This window comes from Electrophorus electricus, chromosome 12, assembly GCF_041902795.1.
Source record: "Electrophorus electricus isolate QZ-2024a chromosome 12, ASM4190279v1, whole genome shotgun sequence".
Classification (NCBI taxonomy): Eukaryota; Metazoa; Chordata; class Actinopteri; order Gymnotiformes; family Gymnotidae; genus Electrophorus; species Electrophorus electricus.
The window spans coordinates 5324289-5347047 of record NC_137508.1 but is presented as its reverse complement, the minus strand read 5'-3'; the positions used below and the strand labels follow the sequence as shown (position 1 = coordinate 5347047).

The following is a 22759-nucleotide window of genomic DNA, read 5'->3' as shown; positions in this document are numbered from 1 at the left end:
TCTATGCGTAGATGACAAAGCATTTTGTAAACCACTCCAGATAAGAGCATCTGCTAAATGCCAAAAATGTAAATGGAAGCAAAGCTTTCATCCAAATTCCTGTCCTGTCAGGTAAATGATGAGCAGGCTCCACCTAAACCGCCCCTCCCAGAGGGAGAAGTGCCCCCCCCCAGACCCCCTCCCCCTGAGGAAAAAGATGAGGAGTTTCCTGAGCAGAAGGCTGGCGAGATGGTGAGCGAGCCAATGATGGTGGCCGCCAGGCAACTACACGATGAGGCACGCCAGTGGTCCAGCAAGGTGAGCTGCATCTGTCCACCCTGTCCAATTTTAAAAGCGCTCTGATGATTCTTCTTCGGTTTTAAAGTTGTTCATTAGAAAGCCTGGCTGTAAAATTTGCAAGCGTCAGCTTGAGCAACCCTAATGCTCTCTTAAAAACAGCATTTCTGAGTAAATTTAAACTCATTTTACATGCCTGACGTTTAATATTTAAGACAATTAAAATGTGGTAGAGGACTCTAGAAAGCGATGTGTGTATATATTGAATCGCACACTGACGTACTGATGTGAGATACTGATTTCTAGATCAAATGAACTGAACATGAAATTTGGAAGATCTTTTAGATGATTCCAATTTCAGAGAAGATAAGAAAACTGTTATTTGCAAAAGGTGTTTGCATGCCTTAAATGAATGAATTAATGTCTAACCTTTTGTTACCTTAGCAACCTTCGGGGATGTTTTATGTCTAGCTGTGAGGCAGGAAGGATTGCCTGGAACAAGTTTGGTTTTTGTCATTTGTTTGTTTTTCTTCTATTTTGTGTTTATCTTCTTCAGTGGACAATTGAAGAAGACCCTCTGTGATTAGTATTAAATATAGAGTTCATACAAGAGTCAAATAAAAAACATCTGATGTGCATAAAAAACGGGAAACCACGTTTAGTGTCCGGTTGCTGTTTTGCTTAGTGTGCATCTATGGTCTTCTTCTTTTGTACCCGTCTTTCACTGTGTATATATACTCTTATTTCCTCTACCTTTCCAAGGCCTGGCTTAGTTCGGGATCTTTACACTTCACCCTTTTCTTCTGCTGGTGTTGCCAGGACACGTTCTCTGTCTGTGATGCATGTGTCCTCGTGTTCATGCCTTATTCATGTGACACTGATAGTGAACGTCAGTGTTTGAAGGTTCTTCAGTAAATGGTGCCTTTGAAAACACCACTGAAAACACCAAATACTCTTGGTCGCTGAATTTTATAAAAAGAAAACCACGAGAACAGACAAAATCCACTTTTTGCAGCTTGTGTGCACGAGAATAGAAACCATGATATCCCTGCCACACTAGTATGAGTTTCCAGTAGTTTTCTTCTGCAGCCTGCGTTTAGTTTAGGTCCAGTAGCACCCCTGCTAGGTTACTTAACAGGACCACACTGCTACCTCTCCTCCCATACCCTGCAACGCTTCCGTCTCCCTCTCCTCTAGTCCTAAATCCAGGGCCTCTTGTACTAACTCTCTCCTTCTTTCTCCACTTTGCTTCCCTTCGTGCCCTCCCCCTGCTCCTCCTCCTACTCTCCTCACCCGCCCGCCCCCAGCCTGATGTGACAGAGGAGCGTTTTGAGCCCGCTGAGGCGGACGTAGATATAGACGATGAGGACGAGTTCACAGACAACGAGGACGATTACGAGCCTGAGCTGCTCTTAATGCCCTCCAATCAGCCCGTTAACCAGCCAATGCTGGCTGCTGCGCAGTCATTGCACCAGGAAGCTCGCAAGTGGTCTAGTAAGGTACTTCCACTTCCCGGCCTCGACGGGCTGCAGCATCTCTTCTGCATCCAGATATTTCTATGGGAACGATGAAACCAGCTGCTACTGGCTGCATCACTTTTGGGTCCATTTGCTGCTGAGGTTGCCCGTGATGGTTGTTGGAATGGCGAGTTTGTTGTGCACTTCCTGGACAAACTGATACTGGCTTCACAAGTCCATCCCTACTCATTGTTTGCTTGTCACGTCTTCAGCCTCTGGTTTGACAGAGGAGCCAATCACTTAGTCTCTGCTGTCAGTCCTTCCACTCTGGCCAACCTGTGAAGCAAGGATGACAGTTTCCCAGTGACTTCCGTGTTATACTGTGATGAAGTCATATCACTTGCCTGTTTTTTTTTCTTTTTCTTTTAGCACTTGCTTTTTTTCTAACTAACTGAATTAACCCAATTCGACTACAGTAATGTAAAGGTGTCTGCATGTTTGGAACCTGTCCACAGAAAAGGATTTTTAATGTGCCCTCTTCCAACAATAATTTTAAAATGCTAGAAATTAACAATGTTTAAATATTTTTTTCACAGACAGTTTAAAGACTTATAAAAGTGAAATATTGATAATGCATAGAAAAGATTCCTACTGAATGGATAACTACTATGGAAATGGTGCGGTGAGTTTTAGTTTAATTTTATTTAAATTTGAAGTTAATGACACAGGTTAAGAGGTCACCAATGTGATGGGGAATACAATGTCTTTATCTTTTGCAACAGAATATATCATCTTTACCGAGTTTCTAATACTAACTTCACATGAGGCATGATGCAAGAATGAAACTGCAGTGGTTGAACTTGAGATTAACTACACTTTGTTTTGCAAACACGACACAGTAGCATTTTAAAATGTACATTTAGATACTGAAAATGTACTCAAATGTATCTAACTGTGACACATAAAGGACACATTACCTCTGCATTTATTTGCACTTACACTTGAAAAGTGCAGACTTTGTAAAAGCGAATGAAACACGTATGGGTTTAAACTTTGTTATTGTTTAATCAGAGTAGCCAATTTCAGTTATTTGTGATTGGAAACTACTTCATGTGTTATGTTGGTTCTCAGGGTAATGATATTATTGGAGCAGCGAAGCGGATGGCCTTGCTGATGGCGGAGATGTCCCGGCTGGTGCGTGGAGGCAGCGGCAACAAGCGTGCCCTGATCCAGTGTGCCAAAGATATTGCCAAGGCCTCCGATGAGGTCACACGACTCGCTAAAGAGGTGGCCAAGCAGTGCACTGACAAAAGGATCCGCACAAACTTACTGCAGGTCAGCTTGCTTAAATGATGTTGAATGTCACTAATTAACAGCTTGCTTTTACCCCCTGAATTAGGCAAGTTTGGTTTCTCAACAAAGCCATTTCCTGAAGTAATTTCCTGAAGTATTCAGGCTGGCAAGCAAATGTTTCATTGTCCAAAAAAGAGAATGGTTTCTCCTCAGTCCTGTTTGTCTACTTTCTGCAGGTGTGTGAGCGTATCCCAACAATAAGCACCCAGCTGAAGATCCTGTCCACAGTGAAGGCTACGATGCTGGGCCGCACAAACATCAGTGAGGAGGAATCGGAGCAGGTGAGAACTGAGCTGATTTTTAAGAGCTCATTAGTTTAGCCTTGTATTTGAGAAACACAAAATCAAAAGTGTATAGGCACACTGAGTTTATATGCACAGAATACTCACTTACAAACAGCACTTGTACTAATTTGACTTGTACTAATCTGACTTCAAACAGGCCACTGAGATGTTGGTCCACAATGCGCAGAACCTCATGCAATCAGTGAAGGAGACCGTGAGAGAAGCTGAGGCAGCTTCTATTAAGATCCGCACTGATGCAGGGTTCACTCTCCGCTGGGTTCGAAAGACTCCCTGGTACCAGTAAATGAAACATTAGGTCCTTCATTGAGGGTCTCCGTTCTGCCTATTAAAACTACTATTCAGTGGCCTAAAGGGGAGACCTTACCCTCTTGGACACTGATTATAAACTCCTTATTGTTGCTTTATAGCTGAGTTCATGCCTCACTGATTGCTTTGTCCAGGATTTCTTTATCTCAAGGTTTGCTCTTGTTCTCTTTATCTCTCACCACTATGTTTGAAAAAAGTAGGATTACACAGGACGAAGATTTTTTGAATATATATTTTTGGTATGTTTGGTTTCAGAATTTATCCAAATTCCAGGTATATATATTTTTTTGCATGAAGAGTTTTTTTTTTCTATTTTGTATGGAAGAACTATGGCTCAACCACAGTGATGCCTCTTTTAAAGGATCTTAAGAGTTCATGAAGTTTACTATTAATTTTGAGAAGGATTTCTTTTTGTATTGAAATTGTATATATTTATATTTCTTATTGATGTGTACACCCAGTTTTCACAGTCAGAGATTTTGATTGACACAGCTCTTAAAATAATATTTTTTGGTTTACTCACTCACATGGACTGATTTGTCTTAGGCTTTATTTCACCTTTTCACTGAGCACTGTTGTTTGGCTGTATTTGCAGAAACATTACTGATTTATTTTTAGTTATTTTATAACCATTTTTTTTGGTTGTATGTCTCACATATTGATGCCAAAGATTTTGTTAATTCAACATTTATGAATTTATTAATGTCAGATGAAAGACTTCTTATACAACTTTACTGTATTTGGGATTTGGTCATTATCTGAACTTAGCTCGTTTTGAACATTTCTAAAAACTCATCACTCTAAATGCTTCAAAATCATAGGTATATGTAGGTTTGTGCGAGTGAAGAGGAATCTGAAGCACAATCGATGCAACAGTTGATCTGTTCTCTCTGGTAATGGGCACATGAACGCCAAAGCCAATCTTTTTGCTGAAAAGCTAAAATACTCATGAGCTGTATGCTTTGACCTGGCTTTGCTTGCTTGTGTACACCAAGTAATAATTTCCATTAACACATGAAACAATTATGTTAAAATGGACTAACGTATAATGAAGAACTGTTTTTTTTAGTTTCTTTTCCTCTTAACATAATCTACCATATAACTGCAAAAACACAAATGAACAAAATCTTACCATATATTTATTTGCCATGCAATACTAAACTGTGATTAGAAGGAAATGCTTCTGTCTGAACTGGTCTAAAAGGGGACGCTGCTTTCTTTTTTGTCCCTGTAGTAGTGTGCAGTATAGTATCCAGTATGTGAAAAATGCAAACCGTACTACGAGGTCACGTGACCGTAGGAAGGTGCTGCCACTGTTGCATGACAGCACATTGATAGCTCTGGTCATGTACTGGAATATTTGGTAGAAGTAGAACATCATCCAGGTATCTTTCGCATACTGAAATTTTATTTTGGTCTTATACTGCATACTGATTCTGAGCCCAATCAGTATGCTAGTAGTATGTAGTAGGCTATTTCAAACACAGCCCATGTTACAGCAAGCCAGGAGTACAGCTAAAACCCAAAATGTGTTGTTCATTCACACCCCTTTTCCTAAATATTCTGTTGACAGGTCTTAAAATGTTTGTTTCAGAAAATATGGGTAACTATTACACAAGACCCATGTAGCCTGTTCATATTTAATTCCATAGTGATATTTCAAAATCGTATCTATCAGATTCTTGCAACAGTAACGACAACTGTGCCAGCTGGAAGCTCAAATGTACTGAATCTATGTGAAAAAGGAGTACTAGCACAATTGTGGCCAAAGGTCTGTAATGCTGATCCCTTTTTTTTTATTTTTTATTCACATAGCTAAACATTAACCAGAACTTGCACTGCCTAGCTATTACACCTATTTCTATAATAAATGTTTTTAAAAAGAGAGAATAATTAATCCATTATATAGTGCCTCATTGTGAGTGTTTACAAGAATGATGTTTGTATGTCTAACAGCATGTTTCAGTTTGAGGTCATAGAGTGTATGAATGTATATATGACACTACTTCTAATTTTGTTTTACAGTGTCCCTTACAACAGTTGTTGTGCCTCAGATTAATAAAATTGCTTTTGACTTGAATGTTGAATTCAAGTACTTACAAATCATAGAGTAATATAATTTGCTTTGAAAGATTCTACATGGTCCTTAATAAAAATGTGTAGATGTGAATCCAGTGGATTCATTAAGGTCTCCACCACTGCTGACTAACCAGATTTACTTTACTGTGTTTACATTCATATCTCATGTTGCGTGTTCTATAACTGATAAGTAAACATCACAATAATTGTGACAAAAAGAACAGACACGGCATGTCATTTTCCCAAAAATGTTTATAAATGTGAAGGCATTTGGTTTATGTACATATTTCCAACTACAATTAAGGTATTCCTTTAGCTTATATATATATATATTTCTGTATCTTACAAAATAAGATTGTGTCCCCTGTGAGTGTATAAAATCTCCACAATGAGTTACCTAAATACCTGCCACATGGTTGCAAGCTTTTTAATTATGGAACTTAGCACCTTAAAAGAGGCGATTTGGCAGTATTTACAGCACAATATCTATATGCAAAGTGTTACTCAACAAACTCTTATTGGCATTTTGAACAGCTAACCTTTGCACACTGAGCAAAGTTCATCCTAACAGATTTCCCTGCCAACTGAAACCCCTCAACCAGGGTGAACCGCTGTTTGCACGGTGGAAGGGCTAAATGCACACCGCTAAAAGGCATAGCTGTGCTTTTAAAGAAGGGCCTCAAAGTCTCCCCCTGTCCCCCCGCCCAAAAAGGCCACTTAAGTTTTGTGCATTGTACAAGAAGTACTTAAAAAATGTTGCTAAACTATAAACTTGGCAAAGGCATGTCTTCAAACATGCACAAAAATCTAAAAATATCAATCCATGTAATCTATATGCACATCAGACAAAACTGTGCTAAAGTGAAACGTACTTATGGTCCTCCTCATTTCACCACTCAAACATAAAAAGGTGACGCTAAAATATTGTGAAGTTTCCAGTTAGTTACAACAAAATGTCCGTGACTACACCTTGTAAACAAAAATAAATAAATATGCCTTCATTTTCAAAGGTTTTGATGTCTTAGCAATTCTACAGACATTTGGGACAATGTTAAGAAACTTTACAGGACACGATTTATCAAATAGTAGACGGCTACTTTGTTTTATCAAATAGTAGACGGCTACTTTGTTTTGGCACGACTTTTCCCCTCTTTTTGCCACCATTGGTTGACAGTCTCAAGTTCTGACCTGGAACTTCCCTGCTTTGGTTACATATTTGACACCTTTGAATGGTTTGTACTTCTCCCCATACATGTCCAGTCGATTCACCTTCAGTCCTGTAGAGCACAGAACAGAATATCAGATGCCTTCACATACTAAGAGCCAGATATGTATCCCCCTTTACATGATAAAATCTGGTTTTTTTAGACAATTGAGTATAATGCTACAATTTCTTATGTAATTTGGTATATAAATGTGAAAAACAAAATGAAAAATGTGTGTTTGCTGGTTAGATATTAAAAAGCAATGTGAAAAACAAGGAAAATTAGCCACTTGCTAACATATCTGCATTTTAACCACTTGTCTGGACCATGCTAAATCCCAGCAGCCTTTTTAAACTTAGTCTACCTGCAAGGAAGGTCGTATTCTTAAACAACAGTCACACCCACACCTGTCCTTCACTTACCTGAGATGGCTAACTGCTGGATTTTGAGGTCAATGTTCAGGCTGGGATTCTCCTCTGGTTTAGGAGCTCCAGACTGCAGGCTCAGACTTCCTTTTAAATTTGGCAGTTTTTGTTGGTTCAGTTTGCCAATGTCCCACACCAAAATCTATAGCATTGAGGAGACAAGCACAACTCTTTTTGCACCTCAGTGAGGTTGATAAACAAAAGAAGCTCCTCACACACACACACACACACACACACACACACACACACACACACACACACACACACACACACACACACACACACACACACACACACACACACACACACACAAAGCTACTTCTAACCTAGGAAAATTGGCAAAGTTTATTCATGGAGTACATGTACAGGCTTCTAAACAAGCAAATTCATGCAGTGACTCCTAATGGAGTAGTTGATGTGATATTGGTGCATAATTGCATTTTTAGTATTTCTTATCTAGAGTGGTGAATGTAAAATTCTGCCAAGCTTTACCTTGGTGACTGGATCGTAGGTGTAGTTACCCTGGGTTGCTGTGAGATTGGCATTGAGAACCACTTTAGGCATGTGTACTGTGACCACCACACACTCCACTGTCTTCCCCATGGTCTGCTTAGGACCCAAAGTGATGTCAAGTCTCCCTGAGGAGCCACTCTCAAAGAAACTGATATTCTGTCTCACGTACACTGGGATTGCTACCAAACTGTAAGATGACAACATATAAAAAATTTCTGAGTGAATGCACTATACATGGCACAAAAATGTTGATCTTCAAACGAATTTATCTTTTGTACTGCCTGCTACAAAGCCAGGCGGTCAAAAATGGTTCTTACTTTTGTGCATTAACATGATAAGACATAAGTCGGAAGTTTCCATCGGGGGGGATGAAAGATAGAACCCTCTCAGACTCCCACCTCTTGAAACGCACACAAGGATGAAAGCTCACATCATCCAGAAGTCTGGGATTCTACAGCACAAACATATTCAGAGTGGATATGATAAAGATGATAGTTCATGCACATTACCCCAAAGTCAAAATGCCCTATAGATGTGCCGTCATAAATTCAGCGTAAAAACAATTGCACATACCATGAATGACAATGTGAGATCAGGCATTCCTGAGAGTTTTACACAAGCATCAATCACTCCTTGGATTTCTGCAAATACTGTTGTACCTAAAAATTAATGTCCCAGTCAATTACTATAATAGTCACAACATTTAAATATTGATCATGAAAAACATGCAATGAAGAAAAAAAAAACCTAATAAAACATTAAAGTGTACCAGACTTATCGAGGATTGCATCAATTTCCTCCACGACATCAAAATAGGCCTCATTATTGGTGTACTTTACACCAGCTCTTCTCCATGGGACAGTAGATAACTGTCCAGTAGGGAGAGTTTCCCCCACATTACTGCTGCCTAGAAGGATCACACACAGGTTAAAAAAAAAAACAACATAATATAAAAATGAACTATTGTTTGATTTGAACAAATCTGAAGTTATATTTAGACATTGTCCAAGGATGTGTTACCAGTTGGTGACTGTGCTGAAAAGCTTGTACATTTGGCCCAAATTGTTTCAAAGCAAAGCAAAACTCAGAAGACTTTTCTAAATGTTACACAGGAATTTACCAGTGTCATATGCTCTATCAGTCTGTGCAATTAAGATAACTTCGCTGTCAAATGAGATGGCTGGGATGCAATTCTCAGGTTGTTGGGACAATATTATCCTGATGAGCAAATTTACCGTTGCATCTCAACAGATGAACCATTTTTCCTGACAAATCTGCTAGCTCTGCAGTGATGAGATGTAAGACAGACTATCTGACATCAAGGAAACCACCCCCCTCCCCCCTCCCAAAAAAATAAATGCCAATCTTGCCATGCATCAATTCAGAACATAACACTTATGAGATCAAAGCATAAGTACATCAACCATACAGGTATATCATAAATTAAGATTGTTGGATTAGCAAGATTGGATTCCGTCAAACTTGGATTTAATGACATCACAGTGGTGGCTCAATATCCCGCTCAATCACTAAGGTAATTTGACTCTCCACATCCAAGTTTCTCTGAGCTAGGTTCAATCAGTATATTTTTTATTAACCAATTCCAATAAATAAATCAATCACTGAGAAAATCTCAGTTGACCTTTTAAACTACGAACACTCAAGCAAAAAATAGGCCATTAGCTGCTGCTTCAGGCAGAAGACTACAAACATCTGGCTTTTGTTCATACAATTTTTCAGCATTTGACAGACACCGTTTTCCAGAGTGATTTAAATACATTTATCAGTGGACAGCATGTGAATCTCTTGGGAAATGAACATGTGGCCTTGGTGATGTGCACACCTTGCTTTACTAGGTGAGCTACAAGTGCACATTAACATCATTATTAACATTTTCTTACCAAATGTCTGCATTTTATCCTGCCAGAAGTTTGATGTACATTATCTAATCAAATCATTTTTATTCCCTTTAAAAAAAAATACATTTATTTGAATATTTTATGTACTTTAACATAGACTGACATTTCCTGTAGCCATCTACATGCCTTGCTTTCCAAAAGTTTCAAATATACAAAATAGCAGACCCAACCAGAGCATTCTAAGAGATGGAAAAGCAAATAAACAGACAAGTCTTATCCAGATAACACATGTCACATCGAGGACACACCACTGTGTTTAACTAAGTGTAAGCAATATAATTTCAAATTGTAATGTAGTATGTAATGTAGTATTTTGCCCATTGCATAGTAAACCATCGATTGTCTTGTTTGTTTGAAAGTAGACTATGGACGAAACAGAATAAAACACTACTGCACACTGTAGCAGGTGCAGTGAGTAACAGAACTAAATAAATTTGGCCAATGTTATTGATGGAAAAGCCCAATGGCTAAGATGTATGGACAAAACAAATGTTCTGAGAAGAACTTAAGCTTTGATTTTAGTGAAAATAATATTACATTTTTCATTCTGTTAAAGAATGTTTGTTTACCACAGCCTTACCTGTGATACTGTTGACCATGGAGCGCAGAATTGTGGGAGGTTTAATAAGTTCTTTCAGGATGTTTGATTCCGTGGCAAGAGGAAAGCCATTATCAAGCATTTCTTCAAGGAGCTCATACACTATTACCACATTGTCCTTAATGGCAACTTCAGAGCAATCACCAAAATAGTCCTGCATGAAGAAATAGGCTGCACCATTGGGTTCAACAGTTCCAACATAGAGTTCCTTATAAACCTTATATTAACAGGCCCATGCACTGAACTCCTAGAAATATATCTAAAATACATCTTAATTCAATTTGCCTAAAAGTGGTTCCAAGTATTAAAAATGTTTCTTGAGAATACCTGAAACATCTCAGCAACACGATGAAGAAATTCAATTACAAAGAGTGGGGGTACTTCTGTCTGGATGACAGAAACAAAAAAAATTTTGTCACGGTAGATGTTGATAAGGTAGTGATGGGGCGTGCGAATGACAGGAGGTACATTGTCAGGTTCCATGGCCTTCTCCTGAGCTTCAAAAAAGTAGTCGCAGACAGAGCGACTTATAACACTTTTCCAGTGTTTTTCCAGGAATATGTCGCCAGCATTGTTAATCAGGAACAAGCTGTGAATCATGATGAGTGCTGTAAAAACAAAAACACTAAAGTTCGGACTAGCCAACTACTACCACTACTGCATTCAGCATACCACCTCCCCAATGCATCAGACAGCTATGAAGGCACAGCTACATGCAAGCTGAGATTTAAATTTAGCCAGGTTGTGCTAGTCAATTATTCAGACCAAATGTTCAACGCTCTAGCTTACCTAATTAACCTAGCTACATAAATGACAAATGTCAAATTTTGCTTCATATTAAAACGCTAAACTCATATTTTATTTATTTATACCAAAAAATAATAATAATAACGCTGGGTTTACCACCAGTACTTAAAAATTAAGCATAACGCAACACTTACAACTGCATATTTGACAGTAGCTTCAGGAGCATAGTGATCACTCTACCTTCAAAAGTATGGAACTAAGAACTAACCAGCTAGCTAGCTAGGAATGCTAACCTAGCTAGCTGACAGAAGCAAATGTCTTGATGCCGGCAGATGAATGAAACGGCGAGCTTAATACAGGTAGTTATCTAGCTAGCTAGCCTACGTCTCATATCCAATATGTCAAAAACGATCAGTCGTTCAAATACAACAGCCATCTAGCTAGCTAACTACCCAAAACGTGCTAGTTAGCTAGGCTAGGGTACCGAAGTAAATACCAGCTCAGAACACAGCCAGGCATCCTAGTCAACTAGTTGGCAGGCTACTGGGTATTACATTCCTAAAGGTTCGTGGTTTATAAATTTAGCGCTGTCTCTCGACCATAAGTCAGACGCTATTCATTATATTAACGCAATAAACACTGTTTGCCAAACCACAAGTAATAACGAAGAGTTAAAATGAAGAGTACCTTTTGCGAGCTGCGTTGATGAGTGTACCTTAAAAAAAAAAAAACTCCTCGGTGGCAATATGGCAGAAGTAACAGCCCACGGAAGCTTGTTTATAGCTATCTAGAAATGTGCCTTTTTCACTAGTTGTGGAAAATAAACTCAGTGAATGAATAAGTAAACAAATAAATAAACAAAGTAAATGTTTCTCTATAATAACCTATGCTAGAGGTATTTACCAAATGCATATAGCTTTTGCAAATCAAATTCATTTAATACTTTTCAAGATATTTCTGCTCTGGCAATGGACACGGGCAACTATAATTTGTCTCAAATCTTTTTTATACGATTTCTCATCGGCGCAGTTCTTCCAGCGATATCTCGTTCACGTTTGCTCACGAAAGGCGGCGGGCACTTGCTTTAGTGGACAGCCAGGTGAAGGATGGATACAGGGGAGCCCAAAGCGAAGAAAATCAAACTTGAGAAGAAAAAGATCAGGTGAGATAACAATGCACAGTGGCTGGGGAAGAGTGGGTATATTTTTGTGTAGTGAAAGTGCTGTTGCAGCTGCCTCGACGTAGCTGGGTGTACTTACAATTTTGGCTCGAGTGTATATTGATTTGCTTTCAGCCTCTTCGACTAAATCTTACTTCTTTCTTCACAATGAAGTTTTTGCTAGTTCTGAATGGCATTTTTGTTGCTATTATTTGCTTGTTATCCCACAACAGTGTGGGCTTGTTTTGGAAACAGTTGCAGGTTGGTTCAATTAAGTTTATTAAAGTCATACAGCTGATGTGTTGGTTTTAAAGCCCAATGGGTTATTTTTACCACTGGGTTATTTTTATGTTTTTTGGGTTAGCTGGCTAACCTAGGTATCTAACGATGTAAAAACACTTTTACTTTCTTATATCACTGTTCCGGTGTAAAATGCGATACTGTTCTATCTGATTTATTCCCCCATTTTGGTTAGGAATTGCATGTTAAGACAAAAGGTTTGGCTATAGTACTCGCAGATAGATAGCTAGCCAAGGCTGCCTGTGTGATCTGTGTCCAGTACAGTTGTGCGCCGGTGAAAGTCCCGCTCCACGTGTCTTGTTATGCAGCGAGCCAATGAGTTTTGCAAACAGAACGCCTACAACTGTGCTGCCGTTCAGGCACTCTAGAACAAATCTCCAACAAGGACGCATGAAGGGGCCATCTTCACGTTGTTATGGAGTGTTATGCTCATTGTTATGAGTCAGTAGTTTCCTTCCGTTGAACATTTCAGAAGGTTAAGTCATAAGACTTCGAGCTTGTTGTGTCAGGTTGCAAATTTAAAGGCAGCTTTGGCTAATAATCCACCCCGCATGCAACGTTAAATGAATAAAACTGGTGAATTCGGAGAGCTAGCGAATGGATTAATTACTAATATAAGGTTTTAATTGATATGCATATTTTAAGTTCGATGTCCACTCATAATGTTTATACAGTAAGCAGCAGTAAAAAGTTGTTTTGGTTAGCTATAATCTCTATTAAAGTAGCCACAAATCGCGAAAACTGTATGAAATGTAAAACCGTCTTAGGTTTTCACTATGACCCCTTTCTGCAACTCCAGAAATGACTATATACAGAGCTCCTCCTCTCCCTGTCAGCCCATCAGCTAAAGAACCTTAAGCGGCACTCTTTCCTCAGTAGAGTATTGATGATACAGTGCAAAAGTTGTCAGTGAAATTTTGGTGTATATTTAGAGCTTTTTGCCTAAAGTTTCAAAAGTTACGTTTCTCCAGCATCACCTGTGGGTAGCAGCATGGCCAGGTAAGGGTGAAGTTTTCGGTTGAGAGGCCTTAACATTATGAATCCCTCAGTTGTATAATTTAGTGGCTATTGCCTATTGGACAGATTTCTTATGCTATTATCAAGACTGCTTGTATTTATATACTCAGTGATAGTAACTCGCATGGTGTGGGATTGGCCATTCTCTGCATGCATTTGTGAAAGTAGCTATTATTATTTATAAATCTGAGAACTTAGAATTAATGTTATTATCCTTTTTGTTTTTCACAGAGAATTGGACAGTTTTATTCATTGGGCACCTAAATAGCATAGTAATGCTAAACATCTGTTTTAAAACACACGCAGCCTCTGAAACTCCCACAAATATGCACCTGTGCTTGTTCAGAAATTTCCCTTGAAGGCTAATGGTTTTAGTCTTTAAGCAGACATTTTGCCAATAAGGCAGTCTTTGTAGTGAGTGACGGGTTCAATAATGTATATTAAAAATTCCATAATCATACTTTAGATTTGTAAAAACATTCGGCAGTGTCCGCATATTAATGTATGAACGTTTTTTTGAATAGCCGTTATTTTTTCCAAAGGACAAAGTTGGAATTCAGTTACTTTTTCAATGACTAGTTTGGAGTCAGCATTTTTTTGTTCAACTCTCTAAGTCAACAAAGCTTCAGCACTCTTTCACAATCAGGGTGAATGAATGAGTAGTCACTGACCTATTGTTTCTAATGATTCATTTTGTACAGGTTATTAGTAGTTTTATTGAGGGCCTTCCAAGTATATTTCTACATTGTGAGGTTTTTTTTTTTTTTTTTTAATCGTTATGGTGGAATTTCATGAGACAAACTTGTTCTTTGAGATGCACTAGTTAAAAGTGAAATAACAAGGAGTTCTACCAAGCCCATCAGGAACATGTCCTAGCATCTCCTAGCATAAACGTGTGGAACAGCACAGAGTGTTACTACATTTCTCATTAGCCCTGGACCATGCCATGTTTTTGCTGGAAGTGCTGTGGTTAATCTTGTGTAAGCTCTTGTAGTTTTATGCCCTACTGAGTCTTTCATCTGTGTTCACTGCACATTTCGCCTGGGTGAAATATTTAACGGCTGGCTGGCTCCAGCAATGTATGGTGGATTCTTAGGGCAAATATTCGAAGCACATTCGCTAGATGAATGTTACATTGACTGACTGTCATTTAAGTAGGATTTATACATCTGTATGCAGTGCTAGAATAAATGGCCAAGTGTTCTAAAATCATATACCTTGTCAGGTTCTTTGGTTGGTTAGTTTGATTAGTTTATTTCTTTGTAGGTAAGTGAAAACATATGTTTGTTTTTTACAGTCAGAATGCACTGTTTGGCATGGGAAATCCCCTACTTGACATCTGCGCTGTGGTGGACAAGGATTTTCTTGACAAGTAAGTAATGATTCCATGAAATTTACATTATGATGTGGTGGCATATATATATAATTTTTTATATATATATATATTTTATTTCTATATATATTTTATATATATATATATATATTTTTTTTTATATATATTTTATATATATATATATATATTATATATATATATATTTTATAAATATATATTTTTTATATATATATATATATATATATATATATATATATATATATATATATTTATTTTATATATATATATATATATATTTATTTTTTATATATAAATATAAATGTCTAGTCTGACCATACAGAGGTGGGTGAATTATGCTTTACAGTGTTGTATGAGGACAAGTGCACCTCAGACACTAGTACATATAAGCCTATTGTGCTGTTTCTGGCAGGAGGTGGCAGGTGCAGACACCCTGTGGGCAACCTTGTACTGACACGTAGGCCTGTTCACAGGCCTGCCAGTCCAGGGTCAGTCATACACAATGCCCTGCTATCTGTTCATTCGTCCTCTGTTACACAACCTTAAACACATTGCTACCAATGGTCTCATACGCTGGCCTAGTATTATGTATTATTTTTTTCACGGTTTTGTCAACATGGCTCTACTGTTTGCTCCTGTAATATCTCAATAAGCACCAGTGTATATTCTAGGTGTTTTTAAAAAAAAAAAAAAAAAATTGTTTTTTAAAGGAAAGGTTTGTAACTTTAATAATGATTTTATTCTGTGTATCATTTTTTTGCTTTGCTTCACATTTATGATTCCCTCGTGCATTTCTTCATGTGTTTGTATAGTAGGTCTATTCTAGCTCAGAGAATGTATGCATTTGGGATAATGTTTATTTCCTGTTGCTTCAGGAATTGTTCTACTCTCAGTTTAGTTAGTTAGATATCTCATCCCTTCTCTGTTTAATGTAGTGTACAGAACGATGGAATATATTCTGTATCTCTATATGATTTAAAAACACATTCAGAATGTTTATATTTAATTCTTCAAACTCACAAGAAATTCTGTAAAGGCACAATTTGGTAATCCTCTTTGCACAAATGACTTGTGCAACCATAACTTGTGAATGTTAAACTGTTACTGCAGACAGAAGTGGTGAACAACAGTCAGACTTTGCACTAATTATCCATTTGATTTAGTTAACGTTTAGGGGACTACTTTGTGGATGAGGGAGGATAAGATTATCAGGCTACAGCTGAAAGGAGCAACAGGCCAGTTGCATAAACACATTGTTTGCTTGTGATTAGATATAGTGAAAGGCAACAATAATGTAAACCTAAAGACTTGCCACGTCATTTAGTAGATTGAAAAATATTTCTATTTGCATAGAATTACTGCTATAATCAGCAAAAATAGATTCTGTTTTTTTAGATAATTTGGAATGAAGTGATGCCTATTGAGCTAGTCTTTCATCAGCCTGTACTCTCACTGTGATGAAAACGTGGCTGCTCACAGGCATCTGCACAGGCATGTCCATCTGCATGAGATCACTAAAGCCTCTGGTTATCTGGCAAAAAATCAGCATTGAGGCCCTTCATCCTTTCAGAGTATCACCTTGATTAGATGTTTTTGGGTGACCTATTCATGTCTTGAATGCACCAACATGTGTAATGGAAAGGTCAATTATCAAAATAAGGGGAAGTGTTGTTCCAACATGCACATGGATTAATGTAGCTTCAAAAAGGAATAAGTATGATGACCATAATTGTCATAATATGCTTATATTGTTATCATATAAAGCCTAAAAAATAAGAAAAGGGTGTGTTTATATTTTATTTTGCAGCTTATTGTGCCTTTATCTGATTCTGAAAGGCAAAGCCTTTTTTCGGGAGATGTACTGCAGGTCTGCCCAGGATTGCTTTAGGTTCTTTCTCAGTAGTGACTGTTTGTTTCTGAGCAAACTCTATGTAATCACTCAATAACAGTTTATTTGAATGCAACACAAGTTAATTAGACGTACTTGCTATCTATTCTCAGGTTTGTTGGGGCAGGGGGGTTGATATTCATACGTCTTTCGCAAAACATCAGCAGAAAAGTTATATTCTGATTTTGTTTTCAACAGGTATACACTCAAGCCAAATGACCAGATTTTAGCAGAAGATAAACACAAGGCGATGTGAGTTCTGAGTTTGTATTCACCCTCTAACAGTTCACAGTACCTAATAGTATTATTTAAATAAACAATGTTTACCATATGAAAAAGTTGAACTTAATTTATGTAATTACTATTATTTTCTGAATCTGAACAGTGTTACTGGTATGTTTGGTGCTTCATAGGTGCTCATGCTGGGGTTGAACATTTCCACAGTGGCCCAAGGCTTCTATTCTGGCTCAGTCCTGCATATGCAATCATTCTGATGTTGTAATTTTAACTCCAGTTTCTTAAAATGTCATTCTGTAAGCATGCAGCTTATGCAGTGGAATCTGGCGGGTGATGGTGTGAAGTACATCAACTACAAGATGTACATCAGCCTCTTGTAACTCATGACTGATTAACATTGGTCATTGTTGGTCACCTGAATGACTTGCAAAAAAAGTTTCTAAAAACATATTGCATCCAGTGTTTGGTAAGGCATTGGTAAGGAAGCGTTAGGCTTAGATTTGAACTCTAATAAACGCTGATGTTCATTTGCACAGGCTCAGCCCTGTTAGCATGGCAGTGCCAGATCACAGTTCCCTAAAACGAGCCTGACCCTTCCTTTATTATGTCAGCAGCCCAGTCACTGAAAACAAGCAAAAGAAAAAGAGGAAACATGGTATTGATAAAAGGAGAAACCACGAACACAAAGCGGTGTTTGTCTTTCTTGTTGGGACACAGTGCCATAACCCCTTATGGTGTAATACCATATTGGTTCACATCATGTATGCAGTGACATTGGTTCTAGTTTGGATTGTCAAGAGATGGGGTGTTAGGAATTTGCGGTGTTTTTCTAAATTGCAGTGAATTAAAGAATGGTATTTCTTGTGTCAAAAAAAGAAACTTGTGTCCTGAAGGAAGGAGGCATGTCCATCTGAGCTTATGTGCTGTGATGCAGCCGAAAAGGCCTACAACCTTTGGCAGGGCTGCTTTCCGAGCTTAGCCTTTCACTATCCTTGTGTACACCTAAGCAGCTAGGGAAGTGGAAATGTAGGTGTAGTATGTTCTAGATATAGGCCTGCAGAGCAGGATCTGTATTACCTACTGTATTTTACTGTATTACTATATTATGGCACTGACTAATAGGCAGTGATGTTAATAGTGATATATAAGTTATATCATAACATAAAAGAATGCACAAGAGGAATGTATGCGTTCAGACAGCCCATGCCAATTGTCCTAGCTTCCTTAAAAATGATGCAATTGTGTCAGTTTTGTGGTGTCTGCTCGAATTCTGATATAACAGCAAACAGCTACTCAGTCAAGTTACAGAACAAACAGTCAGAAGTCAGTTAGTGTTAAAACTGATGTTTGTTTAGGACAAATGTGTTATTTATTTTTGAATAATGTCTTTTTATTAAAATGTTTTTTTTTATAAATGTCTTTATTTTAATTAAAGTTGTTGTTGTTATTGTTATTATTATTATTATTATTATTATTATTATTATTATTCATCCATTTTCCCTGAACCTATGTGCACTTGTCAGCTAACCCTCATACAGATGACTGAACTCGCAGGCAGTGTGTATTAAATTCAGTGCATGGAGGGGGGGAGGCAACCCAGTCATGATGATTTATTGCGGTGAAGGGGGTATAGCTGAGGCTGATGTATTGCATTTTGCAGTGGCAGCACTGGGGTGTTGTTTTTAGTCACATGTGGAGGATGCTGTGAAGCTGCTGGGAGAGGCTGCAGAACGTCCTCCTCTATGCTCTTCTGTCTGAACAGTGCATCAGCAGCACAGACAGTTGGCTACTGTGTGCAGCTGAAAGAATTCAGCTCATCTCTCCCAGGCACTGCAGGAGATCCTCCTGACTTTACAACAGCAGGGGTCTTCAGCCCATATGCATCAGGCATCCTGGAACAATTCTACCAATATTGACCTATTTTATATAACTGCAATTTGAGTATGATTATTGAATTTTTATAATGATATACCTATAATTTTGGGTGAAGTAGGGAAAATGGTAAGTTTCAATTTTGTGCTGTTTAGTGATAACATTAGACATAATTGGGTGATCTTTTCAGATCTTATTGCAAGCTTGGCTCAAGAAGGCTCATGCCTGTGAGAGTCAACTTTGTACTAAACACAAATAGTGTCTTTGAAACCAGAGCTGACATGCTCTCCTCTTTCACTTTTTAAGCTATTGTTGATTTGCAATACTTTGGTGTTGCTTTGGTAATAAGCTTGAAAGGCTTAAGGGGCAACTTCACTTAAGGGGCAACTTCAGCGAGTGTAATCTGGAGGTGACCACCAGAGCACGTAAAAGAATCAAACTGATGGGTGCCATGTTTGCTCAAATCAACAGCTGTTAAGGCCTAGTTTGGTGACCCACACGTTGTAGTGCAGAAGGACACAGTCTTGGAGTCCCGTTTATCTCCAGGAAGATTGTAAATGTTCTGCTCTGTCTGCCTTAGCCTTGTTAACCTTAAGGAATAAAATCATCTATGAAATGGTGAAAAGGTCCAGTTATGGAAAGTGTGTAAGAGTTTCTTATGAAGTCTTCACAGTGCATTTTAACGTTTTAATGACTACATGACAAAATGACAATTATAAAGAAGTAGACACTTTTTCACCTGACTTTGTAATATTTTACAAAAGTATAGCACTGCAAGCTCAAGAAGAATCGCTTAAGTTTACTTAACCGTTACATTGTACTGTATATCGTTCCTTCTAGCATATTAATTGTAAGTATCTAATGTATGCAAGACCACATTTTTGTTGAAAAAGTATTCTAGAAAATGCTCCATTTTCTGCAACATTGACAAGAATAGAGCATATAGTTTATTTACTACAGCAGCTGTGGCACATTGTTCTATTTGCAAAAGGTATTTGAGGAATGGGTAGTCAGTTAAATGACTTGAATGACTCAGTTACAGATGTTATGACATAGGTGTGTGTTGCTGTTAAAAGGTACAAGTTATATTAGTAACGCATCATGCTGTGAAAACTAATCTTTTAAGCATTATTAAACTGTTCAATTAATTGATTGTTTTTGCACATTAAGCTAAATCCTGAATGTTTGCTAGAAATGTATAGAAAATATTTTAAGCTCCCTAGAACAAGTATATCGTAACTTGTTCCTGTTTTGAAGGGCTGTGTGTGTCTATAGATAGATAGATAGATAGATAGATAGATATAGGAATCTGATTTGTATATCTTGTAAATATAATATGCTTCTTCAGCCAGACCCTCTTGGTATCTGACAGCTCTTTGGCCTTTGCCCAAGTGAATTAATGTCACAAAGCTTTCACATGTGTGCTCACTCATTTCTATCCACTGGTGAAACAGTAAGGAACGCACAGTACATTTTATTTTGTTTGTTTTATCACAGATTAACCTGCCTTGGTTATATTTAACATAACACTTCATTTGTAATATACAATTAATACTTAATTTTGGCCTGAACCTAAAAAAGTAAAACATCTTAGAAATAGTTAAACTTGTGTCTGCTTTTTTTTTGTTGTTAAATTTAATATTTATATAAGGTTTCCAAAGCTGAAAAAACAGCTGCAGAAGGTTAAAGGGATGTAGCTGGTCGAGACCTGCTGGCCTCCACTGGTTCCCACAGCTTGAGAACTCTGCCTCTCCCTGAGGCTGCTGGGCTTTGAGGCTGCTTATTGCGTCACTGTGAAGAGTGTGGGCTAATGTAAAGCACATGGGTTTGTTCTGGGTTTTGGGTCATGGGTCCTCTGGGTTTGTTCTACGTGGCACACACAATGCAGACAATTGTCTGAATGCCATGGTAGTAGCTTATGTTGGTACCTATGCAAGAGGAAATATTTACACCTTGTCATATATAACAGAACCTTGACTGTGCTTTCCTTACTGTGGGGTTGTAAAGTAAAACCGGTCTTGGAGGTTGAAACTATGAATACAACAGAAAGCATGCGTGCACACACACACAAAAAAACAAAGTGGCGCTCACAACATGGTGAACTGGTTGTGTGTCTGGCGATGCCCCATGTAGGTTAAATGTTATGATTCTTTTTGTTGGAAAGGAAAATTCCACTGGCAGCCAGTTGGGTTTTAGGCCATTTTCCTCTGACCTGACACCCAGTCTCCAGGAGGGCTGTATGCTGTGGCTTAGCACAGAGAGATTCGCCTAACGTAGAAGTTCGGATGCTGGCGCGCCACGCTGCCTTTTTCCTGCAGTGTGGCTGTAATCTACTGTACTAATGAGAGAAATTAATGCTTTAAAACACAAGAATTGAAATATATTTGCATGTGATTTACTTAAAAAGCAATATGTAGTCTTGACCTTCAAAGGCTTTGTAAAAGCAAAATGCTTGTCAGGACGCTAGATAAGGTTGCCTAACACTGTCTCGCTGCCCTGAAGAGAGTCCTGGCCCAGCACAGGCATTCTTCTGGAAGCAACAGGTGGCCTGGCGTACTCTTCATGACTTGATAACTTGACTTTCTATCTAAGATTCATGCAGACTTATTAAAGCGTGCTGTCATTTATATAAGCTCCTTGTTCGTCCATTTTAATATGCTTACTGTGCAGGTTTAAGGTATCATTGTGGTTAGTAGAAAGCCACGACTGAGTTAGTGTTTTTGGTTAGTTCCATATGAGACTTATCACTCTAATTCCTGTGGCCCAATAGGAAGACAGCTTTTTTTGTGATTATAATGCCTTATCTGCTGCATGGTGATAGGCGGTCTATAGTTAGGACACACAGCTTCGCAGTGTAAAATGCATTTGTCTGATCATCCGTCCGCTGACCTGCTGGTGTATAATTAATTTGCTACCTCAGGTTATGAGTTGAGCGACACATCTAATAGTCTTCTGAGGTTAATTGTGGCTAATGATTCCGTTGGGATTTTTAGTTTATTATAAAACACTGCCATCTTGTGGTAGGCATTCGGTTTTGATAACTTTGTTTTATTTAAGGTAAATTATTACTTTGATTATTGTTTTCGTCGTCATCTTGGGACATCTTTCTGCTAGCTCGTGTGGCGGTAATGAGACAAGGCAGTGATTGTGTGCCCAGCTCGTTAAAGGAAAGCGCCATCTCTGATCTCATTAAGCGACGTTTCCCAGTTCTCACTTCATTAAACAAGGTTGCAGTATTTTTAGTTCCCATGTGCTACACATTTTAGAGGATTCTCTTTTCTTTTTCTTTTTTGTTTTTGTTGTTGTTCAATTGACCTAACTCATCAATTAACTAACAAAATACGTTTTTTATACGTTTAAAATTGGATTGGTGAAGCAGGAAAACGACTAGAATGTGTCTAGAAGCTATGACCAGAAATGGGAAAAGGTGGTCATAATGTTTGTTTATGTTGGACGGGAGCCCAGTACTGATGCATCATCTCTAGAATCCAGCAGATGGCAGTACAAGCTCATGATAGTTTATTACTCGCCACCTCAAATGTTGCCGCAGAGTCTTTTTTCCGTTTGGAAGGACGTCCGGAATTTGATTTTCACGCAAATATGTTTTCAGACATACTCAACCCAGTTATTCCTGGGGATGTTTGTAAAACCAGAACGTGTTTTGTAGTGGTATTTATAACGACAAAGTGCTTATTGGAAGGATAAAATCCATCCTGCATTCACATAAAAATGTAGTGATGCGGAAAGCACTG

At 38.1% G+C, this 22759-nt stretch overlaps 3 protein-coding genes across 8 annotated transcripts in view; 2 read left to right on the top strand and 1 right to left on the bottom strand.

Moving 5' to 3' along the window:
- The window catches only part of vcla (vinculin a), a 35498-nt gene extending 29631 nt beyond the window's left edge, over nt 1-5867 (top strand). For 2 of the 4 annotated variants that reach the window (XM_027017593.3, XM_027017592.3), the window contains exons 18-22: nt 112-297; nt 1584-1775; nt 2865-3068; nt 3263-3367; nt 3528-5867. In XM_027017593.3, coding sequence (XP_026873394.3) covers nt 112-297; nt 1584-1775; nt 2865-3068; nt 3263-3367; nt 3528-3674 — 834 coding nt within the window. In that variant the 3' untranslated portion in view covers nt 3675-5867. The remainder of the gene's footprint in view (nt 1-111; nt 298-1583; nt 1776-2864; nt 3069-3262; nt 3368-3527) is intronic. The other 2 variants (XM_027017595.3, XM_027017594.3) reach the window with 1 other exon arrangement.
- A 143-nt stretch (nt 5868-6010) lies between these two features.
- Nucleotides 6011-12008, bottom strand: ap3m1 (adaptor related protein complex 3 subunit mu 1). Its single transcript, XM_027017596.3, has 9 exons — nt 11871-12008; nt 10764-11044; nt 10419-10590; nt 8689-8826; nt 8493-8578; nt 8237-8370; nt 7899-8106; nt 7404-7548; nt 6011-7053 (listed from the first exon to the last, which is right to left on the bottom strand). Exons 2-9 carry the CDS (start codon nt 11034-11036, stop codon nt 6953-6955), a joined length of 1257 nt encoding a protein of 418 aa, XP_026873397.1. The 5' UTR covers nt 11037-11044; nt 11871-12008; the 3' UTR covers nt 6011-6952.
- Nucleotides 12009-12188: 180 nt separating this feature from the next.
- adka (adenosine kinase a) overlaps nt 12189-22759 on the top strand; it is a 105138-nt gene continuing 94567 nt past the window's right edge. For 2 of the 3 annotated variants that reach the window (XM_081725006.1, XM_027017632.3), the window contains exons 1-3: nt 12189-12345; nt 14957-15031; nt 17097-17150. In XM_081725006.1, coding sequence (XP_081581132.1) covers nt 12290-12345; nt 14957-15031; nt 17097-17150 — 185 coding nt within the window. In that variant the 5' untranslated portion in view covers nt 12189-12289. Of the gene's footprint in view, nt 12346-13483; nt 13642-14956; nt 15032-17096; nt 17151-22759 lie in introns of those variants that run through there. The other variant, XM_027017634.3, reaches the window with a different exon arrangement.

Coding starts and splice junctions, on each gene's coding strand:
- ap3m1 (XM_027017596.3), bottom strand. CDS start 11,036: ATGATTCACAGCTTGTTCCTGATTAACAATGCTGGCGACATATTCCTG. Junction 10,591..10,763: donor GTGTTGCTGAGATGTTTCAG/GTATTCTCAAGA, acceptor TTCTTCATGCAG/GACTATTTTGGTGATTGCTC. Junction 8,827..10,418: donor CATGGTCAACAGTATCACAG/GTAAGGCTGTGG, acceptor TGATCCTTCTAG/GCAGCAGTAATGTGGGGGAA.